The sequence below is a fragment of the Choristoneura fumiferana genome, chromosome 13 (genome assembly GCF_025370935.1).
Source record: "Choristoneura fumiferana chromosome 13, NRCan_CFum_1, whole genome shotgun sequence".
Lineage (NCBI taxonomy): Eukaryota > Metazoa > Arthropoda > Insecta > Lepidoptera > Tortricidae > Choristoneura > Choristoneura fumiferana.
The window spans coordinates 15,427,364-15,440,247 of record NC_133484.1 but is presented as its reverse complement, the minus strand read 5'-3'; the positions used below and the strand labels follow the sequence as shown (position 1 = coordinate 15,440,247).

General features: G+C 37.8%; 1 protein-coding gene across 1 annotated transcript in view; it reads right to left on the bottom strand.

Annotated features, from left to right (window-relative positions):
- Positions 1–9,823, bottom strand: part of LOC141434159 (progestin and adipoQ receptor family member 4) — an 84,234-nt gene extending 74,411 nt beyond the window's left edge. Inside the window, exon 1 of the mRNA XM_074096480.1 lies at positions 9,217–9,823. Coding sequence (XP_073952581.1) covers positions 9,217–9,601 — 385 coding nt within the window. The 5' untranslated portion in view covers positions 9,602–9,823. The remainder of the gene's footprint in view (positions 1–9,216) is intronic.
- Positions 9,824–12,884: the final 3,061 nt, after the last annotated feature.

Here is a 12,884-nt window from a genome sequence, read left to right as displayed (position 1 = left end):
AGTAACTACGATAACACCATAATGTTTACTCTTCTATAAAAGTAATTTAGTTCAGACGTTAAGTTTAAAATCTGGGCGTCCGAGCTCCGCTCAAGCTAAAACTCGGTACTGAGCGTTTTCCCAGAGATAAGACTAAGCTAGATCGATTTTTCATCCCCGAAAACCCTTACATACCAAATTTCATCGAAATCGTTGGAGCCGTTTCTGATATCTCCGAAATATATATACATATATACAAGAATTGCTCGTTTAAAGGTATTAGATAGTTGATGTGACCTATATAATAGAATTACTTCAGTAAGTCACTGTATTAAACAGGAGTTTAAATTTTTGATTTAATTTAAACTCGCTGTAAAAAATATCCAATCGACTGCATTTGAAACCAGTGCCGTCGTCTAGATTTTTCCGAGCTGACTTAATTTTGTTCTGCCGTGCCGGGGACGTTCAGAAGTGTTGCATCTGGAGTTGATCGCCACGAGTGGCCTGCTGATTCACAAAGGATTTCCTCGTAAGGAAAAACTCCAATGTAGAGTAAAGCAAGTAGTTCATTACTAGTAATTTTACTTGCTTTACTCTACATTGGAGTTTTTATTGTTATATGTATTTATTTTATAATTATGGATTACTACTCGTACTATTAATTTAGGATAATTCTTAATGACGAAGCCTAGTAAGTACTGATTGTTAGCAAATATTTTATACAATGGTTGTTTCTGTACTTAATTTGTTTTGTAGATACGAGTAATAAAGAATTTGGATTTAAATTATATTTATGATAAATTAACAAAAAAAAAAACAACTATCTCTATGTGTATTGTCAATGGCTGAATGAAACAGTGTAGAAGAATAGGTACAAAGTAATAGTAGAATTCAAAAAATTAAATAAAATTACAGTACCTATGTAATTAATAATCAACTAAGTGTTTTCGTGAACATTTAACCTGCGAAATACTCCAAACATCGAGACATAAAAATGTATAATGTAATAGCTCATTGCTAAAACCCATTCAAAATAAATAAGTTTACAATTATTGAACACTAAAATATTAACTTTAAGTACTGTTCTATAAATAAACAATTACTTCGTGCATGTCCACAGACTGACACGCGCCGAAAGTATTTGTAAATAGAGGAGCCACCTTCAATCAATCAAGAAAATTGACAAGGAAATTCGTGTTCAAGGAATGTAGGCAAGAACGTTCCATTATGTTGGTGTGGATTGTAAATACAGCCTTAACCTAAAAGCTAAATCGTGAACCGTCTGGCAGCCTGCCAGCCGCGGAAATTGCAAGAGCAATTAATGGGAGGTGTTCTTGATAATTCGCTTCGTCTCGGTGACCAATCAGTCGGATGTGCAGGAATTAGTCCAGTGTCTCATTAAATTTTATTGGTTATAACTTATGAGTAAATTTATCTTATTTATACAAGTCGGAAGCACTGAAGGTATAGAGACTTGAAATTTGGCAGTCATGAGACCTTGAGTTAACATAGAGCCGGGATTTATTATATTTTTTTTAGATATCACTAAGCGATAGGGAAGTACACTATTTTACCCATTAAGACTCTACATATGATTCCATAAAGTGAGTTACAAAAGTAACAAAGTCATGCATGACATTTATTTTTTTGTGATGGAAGTGAAGCCTTATTTAGGAAAATAAATCTACGGTGTCTGTCTCTGTCCTCTGTCCTAAACAGGACGCTTTTCTAACTAGCATAGAACTTATTTATAAGCTAATGCCTCTTCCACATGTTAGTTGTGGAATTAATAACTTGTGATCAACAATCATTTGTGTAATTTTGTATTACATTCTGTATTGAGATGAGACTAGACAAAACTGACCAAAGATAAATACGACGCACGGCCTAAGGTCATTAAAAAAATCAAATGTAATCCAAATCGTTTTTCAGAAAAATAAAGAGGGAAAGTAACCTACTGATTAAACTTGATAACAGCAGCCATAAATTTTCCTTTTTGTAATATTCCTAAATAAATATTTCCCGTCGGTCCCACAAACGGAATTAAACTGCGAGTCCACGAATTGCACCATTACCGTTCCAAAACTTTTCACCTCTCAAAATTTATTCTGTCTATTTTCTCTTACAAATTATTATTTGTGAATCCCCATCCCCAGATGTGCCAGAAATTAATAAGCTGTCGAAAATTAATTAATTGCCTGAAACATTATTCGGATAATAACATTAAACTTAGGAGCAGTACTTTAATGTACCAAAGGTCGTAAAAATTTTAGAAGACATTTAATTTACAAGATAAAATTTAGTCTAGCATCTACTGTGTTGCAAAAAGTAGAGCATTTTAAATGAAACAATGAGTGTACTGTAAAACGTAAGAAAAATCTTAGATTGCTGGAATTTTCTTCAATTCCTCATCGCACAATGACACCAAGAGGTACAAATCTGTCAAGTGAATTCGGAATGATCACATTAGTTCATGCACGTTTTTTTAAAACAATGACCAAAAAGAAATTAATGTTTTTACTTTATTCAATCCAATTATTGCTCACTGTCGGTGTCAAGTGGCCCCAAGTGATATTTATTTATTTGTTTCGTCTGCGACTAATTTGCCTATTGTTATCCCCCAGGAAATAAGAAATATTCCAAGATTAAAGAAACTATCCTAAATCCCACGGTCTCAAACATTCTATTTATGTACCAAAGTTCACCTAAACCAACTGTGAATTAAGCGTGAAAAGTTAACAGACAGACAGAGTAATTCTCACATTTCAATCATATAGATAGTGTGGATTTAATAGATGCACGAATTCAAAATAGTTAGTGCCGACAAAACTTGCATGTAAATATATACGGGTATACCGAACAAAATTGGTACTCTTTATTTTACACTCATTACATATGTAGATAAATGGTGACATATGTATTTATACGGCTTCAGTAGCGAGTGTGAGCCGGGTGTCAGGCCTGCTCCCTGGCCCATCGGTCACCGTCCCGCACATATTTGTTCGCAGGCCCGAGACAACAGAATTGTTTGCTAAGCTTTCGGCTCTTATTGCATTCTATTGTTATTGAAAATCCTCGCAGAACCTTTTTCGGCTCGACAAGCTTTTAGCGTCGCGTTGACTTGTGAGATTTTTTTCGAGAATAATACTTCATGGAATTTATTTCGATGCCAAATCGAGTATGAGATTCACACTATTTGGGATTGGGATTTGGGATTTGGATGAGGTAGAAGGAGATGCTAGAAGGAGCTTGGCGCTTGACCACAAACGATATTAAATGCCTTCAGCTTAAAAATAATGTTTAGTAGATTTAAGTTGTATTTAAGTTGTTTAATTTGCGACGTTTTCCAACAATTCAAATTAAGTTTGTCAATTGTGTTTTGTTTCTTGTCTTTTGTACAGTAAAGAGTTTACACACATACATACATACTATTAGAACGCACGACCTCGTTTTTTTCGTTCGGTTAAGATTTCACCATTTTGTTGTCTAAAGACATTCAAATATACACGGGTGTTGTTCATCAAACTTAAAATAAACATGAGATGTCCGAGAATATCGAGAATATCCGCGAGACAACGCTAACGCGGCTAGTGCTACTAAAAGTTAAACAAGTTTTTATTAAGTAAAAAGTAGGGTAGGTATGTATACCGGTTTTACCCCAATCAGCTTTAAGCAAATACCAATTTTAGATTTCGTCATAAAGCTCGCTTCAGAAGCACAACCACGTTTTCCAGCATAAAATCAACATGTCGAAGTGTATTAGATACATTACCTAGTTGATAGAGGCGCGTAATAAGCGGTTATCGGACAAAATAGTAGTCGCCGAGGCTGATTACACGCCGCGCTGCCGCCTCGGCCATTATAGCCAGTGCAGCGAGAAGCTAGGTACTACTTTACGTGATTGCATTGTTACACAAATTATGTGTACCCTTTGTTGACGTGTTGTATCTTGTGTTTATCACGCTTGTGGTTTTATGTGCCGTGCGGTGTTTTCGATTGAAGTTTGCTACTAAAACATAAACTGTTGTGATACTCGCTCTAACGTGAAATGCGATTGACAAAATTTGGAAAAAGGAATCCAAATAAGTTTTGTTATCTGTAATCTTATCTCGATGATATTCCTCCTTCGATCAACAATGGTTATGTACGGGTATGGCTCTGGCTATCGGTAGGCTATGAGTTAAATAGACAATAGCAATTATCACAGAGTGCGTGTTATTGTTATAGCCGCTGTATTAAATAATCTCAGGATATACTTCCTGTCCAATCTATACCTGTAAATAAAACAGTACCTACCGTGACTGACTGACTGACAGACAACGCACAGCCTAAAGTGCTAGAGTAGTGCTAGAGACTTGAAATTTGGTATACATGTACCTCGAGTGTTGTAGAGGTGCACTAAGGAAGGATTTTTCGAAATTCCCACGGGATAGGGAAATATCTAAACTTTTCTCGTTTCTTTGTTGGTAGTCGAACCCCTGAAACTTTTGAGTCGATTTAAAAAATTCTTTCACCGTTAGTAAGCTGTACTACGAGTATCCTTGATTGACATAGGTTACTTTTATCCGGGATAATGCAAAATTCCCTCGGGATAGAAATAAATAATTTCAATTTCGGAGCTGATTTAAAAAAATCTTACATATTATGTGATATGACTATCGCCAAATGACAAAGGCTACTTTTCTTTGGGAATTTACAAAATTCCCATGGGATAGAAAAAACTGAATTTAAGTTCGAGGCTGATTAAAAAAACAAATAGAAAGCTACAGACTCTGACTAACAATAAAAAAAATAAAAATGGGGTTAAATAGTCATTTCTGTCCCACGGGAACTTTCACTTTCTCGGGACAAAAATGACCTATTTCAATCTGAAACAGTACAGCTTTATATGAGTGAAAAATGTTTTTGCTCGGTCGATCCACTTATTTATTTTTAACCCTCGGGAATTTTGCATTTTGCCGAGGAAAATTAGCCTTTGTAAATCAGGCATAGTATGAAGCTTTTTACTGCTGAAAGAATTTTTAGAATTGGCCCCAAAGTTATATTTACTTACTTCTATCCGGCGGGAAATTTGCATTTTCCCGGAGAATAGTTTGTATAGTAGTTTTAAATTATTGTTTTGTTGTAGGTAGGTCAATTGGGTTTTTAGAAAAAAAAAACTGTTACATCACCTTCCATTAACAAACCAATATTTGTGTTACTTATGTTGTCTACGCGCACGAAGTCGCGGGTAAAAGCTTGTACAATACAAGTATTTACAAATTAGGTACACAACAATCTACATACACTACAGGAAAAGGTACATAAATAATTTTTACAAATCGTGCTACAGCCGTAAGAGGATTACAAACTCGAGTCATTAAAAGCCTAATAGACTCTCGTTAGTAATCACCTTCTTACGCCCCTTAATGCACAATGTACTAGATAGTTTAATATGTTAATGCCCAATAAATGACATCCTGCTCTGCTGTCACTTGTATTGCAACTACCGGGACGTGACCAGCATTTGGACGTCTTCCTAATACATGTTGATTGAAAAACTGTGTTCCCGTTGAAAAGCAAATAAAGAAAACAAGTGGCCATCTTTAAAAGGCTATAAGGATAATGGGAACATTAAATCGCCTAATGGGAATGCAAATGTTTTTTCATGTAGCGGGAATTAAGGGACAATAAATCGTGGATAAGGAATGGCACATCTGACCTATTTCGAGACTCCAGTATAGCGTTACCAATCCCGAAAAGTCCCGGAAAGGACGGACACTTAATTATAAAAGCATATGTCTTTATTTTTAGCCAAATTTCATACTTCCTTGTCAACGGGAAATACTATAGGGTATTTTAGAATTTGATGCCCATGACCACGGATTTTTTATGAAAATACACAACCAGAAGATATCTTTTGATCACATGACTTTAAAAACCTATTTTTGTGGTTTTTATTTCATAGTTGCCTTAAGAAGTGTTTTTTATTAATTCATTAAAATAAAATAAATATCATGGGACAATTGACACCAATTGACCCAGTACCACACTAAAGCGAAGCTTGTGTTATGGATACTAGGCAATGGATAAACATAATTATATAGATAAATACTTACTTAAATACATATTAAACATTCAAGACCCGAGAACAAAAGTTCGTATTATTCATACAAATATTTGCCCCGGGCGGGGATCGAACCCGGGACGTCAAGCTTCGTAGTCAGGTTCTCTAACCACTTGGCTATCTGGTCGTATGTCAACATAATACCTGCAGCATGCCTGCAGCTGTTTCTGAGTAGAAGACAGACAGACAAAAGGAAAGGGAGGAAGGATTATCCTTTTGAGGAATGGAAACTTTAAAAAATACTTTTAAGTAGCTAACGATTTATCAAGGGGAGAGGAAGGAGAAGAAGTTTACTAGGAGGAAAGGAAAGGTTCCATGTTTTGATTTCATTATTCATTCATTTCAGTCCCTACACGTGTGTTAGGTACAGTCGAGTTCATAAACTTATGAGCAAGAATTTGATCAAAAATATCTGAACACGACTCTATTGTTAACGGCGTAGAAGCGTATTCAGATATTTTTGATCAAATTTTTGCTCACAAGTTTATGAAGTCCACTGTACATAATATACGTAAATTATTTTATTAATAGCTTAAATAATTAAAACGTTCCGCAATATCATGCATTCCATCAAACTTACCACTTCTTAAATATCCCGACCATCTCCAAAGGTGTCGGTTGGATGAAGGTTCAAAAATCATATGTCTAGTTTTTCAATAGAAAATAGATATCTGTTCTGGCGTGGCCACCTTTGCATACGAGTTGCGTTATTTTTATCGATTCGATACACCAGCCATTTATTTACATATCGTGACTACTAACTGCACGCCATGTTGTTGTGAAGGAATCGATCAACCCTATTGTCGTCATGAGACTGATTATTTTAATTTGAGAGCAGTCGACTGTGTAATCAATCAGGTGGCTGTTATTATTTTGTTTTATGTTTTTTACGCTTCTTTTTGTTTTTCGCGGGGAGTTTGTTTCTTAATATTTTCGTTTAATTCTGTACGAACAAAACATTAAATTAAAAAAAAAAAAACATTTTTTGAGCTTGTCACGATTTGAACGGGTTGAAAAGAACTGTTGAACTTTAAATTAGCTACTTGACAGAGTTCTAGACCACTAGACTTATTTTCTTCCTTTTAGTTTTGTTTTATATTATAATTATAAATGTGTTATAAAAGTTATAAATATTTTATTTTATACTTTTTTGATATATCTGTGAAAATGGTAGATTAAAAGTATAAACTCATATATATTTAGAATGGGCTAATTATTAGCTTTCATTTGATACCCATATTGTTACAATACAAAATATATTTTTTCATTCCTCCGCCATGTTTTTTTCGCAGACGCCATATTGAAATATTATATACCCTATGTCACTCCGACAGTTATGACTTATGAAAAAACCAATGATACCTCATATGCTTAAATCCTTCCAGCTGTTTAGGCTGCAGCGAGGACCAAAGAAATGGACATACATACCCACATACATACCTATTTACATACATACATACAAACGCTCGAAAAACATAACCCTCCTTCAGGCAGTCGTGTAAAAAGTGTACAAAGACGTTCTTAAATTAAACTTTACTTCTATAGACATATACTTTTTGTTTCATCCGCGTCAAGGTGAATAAAGCAACGATTCAATAAAAAACATAGAGCAAAAATTATGAAAAAAATATATTCAATACTTACTTCTTGTGTGTAAGGACTTTCATTTACTTTTTTAAAATATTTGTTGTAACAGCGCAGCGCCCGTAGTAAATCATATTATGTAAATTTTGAGTGTACCCATTACTGTTCAAAAGATGCAGCTCTGTGTCAGTAGCATGGATAAGAACAAAGGGAGAGACAGCGAAGCCTTAAGAAGTATAGAGTCCCGTTGACAACCTTTGTGAACGAAGCCCTAAAAGCTGTAAAATAGTCAAATAGGATTCTATAATATCTAATAGACTCGTAGTGAGCGGTGTGGCAATAAAGCTAAAGTGAGCAGTCAATCTTCATCTCAACTGGTTCCGATTCCAATATAAACACTTGTGGAGGTGAACATATTTGCAAACGATACAACACCCCGACCAAATACATAAGCGCTCGATCATCAAAGAGTTATATTCTGATAATAAATTCCATGTAAAATAAATAGCCATCGACGTCGCTACGCGCCGTAGACCCGCTACGAGCTACGTCGCCGTAGCGTGTCCTACGAGAGCAGTGTGTGCCCCTAAGCTCCATATTTCCATTATTTATAGCACGCTTCATCCAGTGCCCCGGTGTTCTACTTACTTGCCTTTATTCCCGACTTTCATACAATTTCATGTAAATAAGCACAGTAAAGTTACTTTTTCGAGGGTTAGCGAGTTCCTATCTGTAGGGGTAGGTAGTAATTTAGGAATTATTCGAAATGATGTCAAGCAAATGGCAAAAGTTTTTAGAGTGATTAAATATTGGAAGAATTCAAAACGTCGTCTATCAGTAAACCTTACTTATCAAACAGAACTAACGACCGTTATAACTTTCTTGATAAATTAGAGCCACACCGATTAATTACCTACATTTTTTTTTATAAAATTTAGCATTGGTTAAATAATTCTTAAAGAAGAACTCTGTATTGCTCGGGACAAAGATCTGATGTACAAACTAACATAAAAGTGTGTTAACATAAAAGACAAATTCTAAAACCTATTTTAGTAGGTATTTGAGCCTCTCAAACAGAAAACGATAAAATATCATGTGGTGAGATTTATTGCTCTCAGATTTATCAAGAAATATATAGCTCAAGCTTAAGTACTTGGCAGGCGCGGCGGGAATAGGTATTATATAACTCTGGCAACAAATGCTCACATAACTCAATGACGAAATCACTGAAACTGTGTATGTATCCAGCGCTGAACTAACGATGTACCGAAGTGCTCTAATAATGATATCAATGCCACTTTCTGTCATAATTCAATAGTTTAAGACCATTTACACGAAATAATATGTCTATGTCTTCTGGTGTCGAGACACAATATTTTCAGGCCAACTCTTTGCGAATAGAGTCAGTACAAATATCCGATTCAACAAATATTTTAATAAAAAATATATAAGGTCTAATCTAAATGAGTATTGGGAGAGATTGCTAATGATACGGACAGAGTGCAGTTGCAGACAATGTGTCTGCAAGAGTAGAAATTAGTACGTACCGTGAGTGAGTATGTTAATAGTTTCATTGTGAAAATAGAAGAGGCTGCCGATGCAGCCTGCCCAGCCCTGCAGCGGGCGGTAGCCGGTCAGCACGTAGGGGTTGAACTGCAGGTGCTGCGGCATGTCGCGCCAGTGCAGCAGCCGGACGCGCTCCGCGCCGGGCCCGCCCGCGCCGCCCGCGCTGCCCGGCGCGGCGCCGCACTTTACCGAGCCGGCATCTTCCCCCGCGTTCAGCTCCGCGCGCTCCCGGCTCTCTTCTTCATTATCACAGATACGCTCCAACGACTTTTTCCTTTTCTTAGGACCCTTTCCGTTCACTTCTTGAATTGACATATCGAACATTTTTGTACATGTATCAGGTATCTCGCTCGGAACGTCCCTCATAACGTGCTAGCGGCGCGCTCGCGGCATCGGAGAGCGGCACGGTGAGAGTCGGAGCGGAGTATCGCGGTCTGTGGCCGCATGGCCGTGGTGCGTCGCGGCGCCCGGGTCTCACAGCGGCATCGCGAGCGCGGGCTCGGGTCGCTGGCGCGTGGCGGAGCGGCCGGAGCAGCGCGTCCGCCCGGGCCGGGGAGGCTGGTGCAGCAGGCCGCGAGAGCGGGCGACTGGCCGGGCGCCGCCGCGCGCTCCCCGCCGCCCCCCGCCCGCCCGCCGGCCACCCCTCGTGCCCGCACCCCTAGATTTGCGCAATGCGCAATCCCGATCAGCTGATTCCCGTCAGGAGTTCGCCTGCTCCCTTTCTGGCTATAATCGTACTTTCACTCATCGTTAACCCATGTTTTACTTTCTATGAAAGATTTATGTACAACCTAACTTATGCGGCGCCACGTTATTAGTTAATGTCTGCGGTGAAGAGTGCGACTGGAACGACTTGCAGCGCGGCGGGTTCAACCTCCGCGGAATTTCAAAACTGCGAATGGTTCTTCTATGAGAGTTTATGAAGAGGAAACTTTTTCCTTGCTATTTTATTTTATTTTGCTATTGAGTTGATAAAAAATATACCTATGCAATTTGGATACATAATATGGTAACCTAGGTTTTAATTTTTGACCCCATCGATCTTATTTATAGCAATATTATCTTATTAATATATATCTGGGGTTACGCGTTAAGAGGCTTCTACGCTGTATATACCACGACTCGTAGGCTATCGACTGTAAAAGATGTTTTGTAACAAGGTAGGTAACAAAAACAATATGTTTCTACCCCGTCCTAAATGTGCAGCTTTCGCTGTATTCGGGCACAGAATAAGTAATAGTACAAGGTATTCGTATAAATTTTGACTTGGTGAGGATCATTATTGTAAATAATACTTAGAAAAGTCGCTTATAGGTACAACAATACCGCGTAGTCAAACATTGGCCATGTAGATTCGGCCATTCGGTAGACTTTAGCTTATTGCCAATTTTTGACTTACGTCGTATTGTTGTACCTACTCGTATAAGCGATGCTATTATTTAATACCAGTACCACCATCTTCCTGGAGGGTTCCATAAAATCGTGAAATCTTTGGTAAGTCTCCTGTTATTCCGTATTATTTTAATTGTAAAGTTCCGCTAATACTCACGCTAATATTCAGGAAATATTGGAAAAATCCAATAAAGAGTAAAACTAAAATCTTGCTTGGTAAATATAACGCTACCTACGAAACTACCTCTTTCTAGAAATAAATCGATCCCATGAAACTGGTTACTGACGTACCAAAGACAAAAATACAGAAAGGTTTTATTTGGTGTATATTTATTTACAGAAAGGTTCCCGTCTGCCGTATATCCCCAAAATATCCTACAAAGGTCAAGTTCGATTAAGTACACGGAATTCGCGGGTCTGGCCTTTTCCCGTAATAGGGCTTGGAGCTGGCATGTTGACAGACGGTCCCGCCTCAATAGATCGTATCGATGAACTCTCATTTATCATTATCACATTTGCTAAGGCTGTGAATGTTGGGGGCAGATACAAAGGTTTAGCTACTGGAGACGCTGTGCGGTGTTTGTTGCGTGCGACGACGTTGCGTTCCATACCCAGTATAGTCCTATCTCTTAGTTACATTTGGTAGCTAACTTCCAAATAAGAAATGTGGCTTACGGAGCCAGTCATCATGAAACAGCAATGATTTCCCCATCCTGTCCAGGAAAATCCATATCCTGTTACAGGTATACATAGAGACCCGTGTGCTGTAGTGTATGTATGATGATGATGATGATGACTTCCTGTAGTCCCTCAGCAGGGACATAGGGCTCGCAGTAGGGACTTCCATGCGTCACGGTCCTGTGCTGTGGCTTCTAGTGTATGTATACCTATCCGTAATTTTACTTGGTTTTCAGGGAAATATCAGAATAAAATTACCTAGCCTAGGTGTTAGTCTAGATGTCCAGCCACGTACCAAGCTTCGTCCAAATCTGCCCACGTCCAACTTATGCATGTACGCTTTAATTTGACTTTCACTCAGTGTCTTTAAGTTTAGACGTATTATGGACCTATGGCAACATTATTAGGGTTTCCAAATTCATAGGTTGCCAACCATACCGTGAAAAACAGTACTTACCTACCTATGAATTTTTTTCGCTTGATAATATTTTGCTCCTCAATCAAAAAAATAAATTAAATATAATAGGTATGTAGAGCTGCATACAGAGTATAGGGACACACGATACCAACATATGTATAGCTAGGCGACAAGGGCAGTGGCGGCTGCGCCGCCTAGCATAACTATGCATGTATGCGCGTAGGTTACTAAGTGCTATGTGCCTAAAGTACGCCGCAGTGTTACGTTTAGTATAAGTAAGTATTATTTTTTGTTATAAGGGAGGAATGGTATAGGGACACACGATACCAACACATGTATAGCTAGGCGACAAGGGTATAGTGGCGGCTGCGCAACCTAGTAAGTCAGTCCTTAATATATCGTCATTCCAACAACATGTGTATCAATTCTATCTCTCACGCAACCTCTTTACTGAGTCGTACGGACACATACTTACGTGGACGCAGGTGATCCGTACATAGAGCATCACTTTACTACTTTATTATACTTTATTTCTCGTACAAAAAGTTGGAATCTCCAGCCCCAAACGTTATAAGTATCCCAAGTAACACATAGGCGCTACGAAAGGAGTTATAGGAAATCTATAAGAGTGCTAACCAGATCCTTAAGTTATAAATAAGTGTTTCGCATTTAGAGTTAGAGCGCGCTATAACCCTACCATACCCCCGAAATGGGCACACTTTTTTTATTACCTTAGGTTGTTTAATGGCAGTAAAGAGGAGTTACTGAACTGGTTAAGGGGTTATAATAAAGCAATAAGAGAGCAATAATAGTGGCAACTAAAACTACAAGGGATAAAAACGTGGTAAATAGGTAAAAATTAACTCCTTCAGTGGTACAATAGAGAAAAATATCGCTTATTAACTTTTTGACTGCCAAGAGGGCTGCAAATAGGTAAATGCCTAACTCTTTAAGCGGTAAGTAGTAGAACTACAATGTCCCCCTTTTTAATCTGGATAGGTTCGTTAGTTACCTCATGTCCCTCAGGTTAAAAATAGAAGCTTCGTCGACTTTGTCACAGTAATGTCACGTTCTACAAATACTACCAGCCACTAGTTACTAGTTTCCAGAGAAGTATATTGGATTAGGTTAGTAAGCTTAGGTAATAAGAAACTTTAGTAA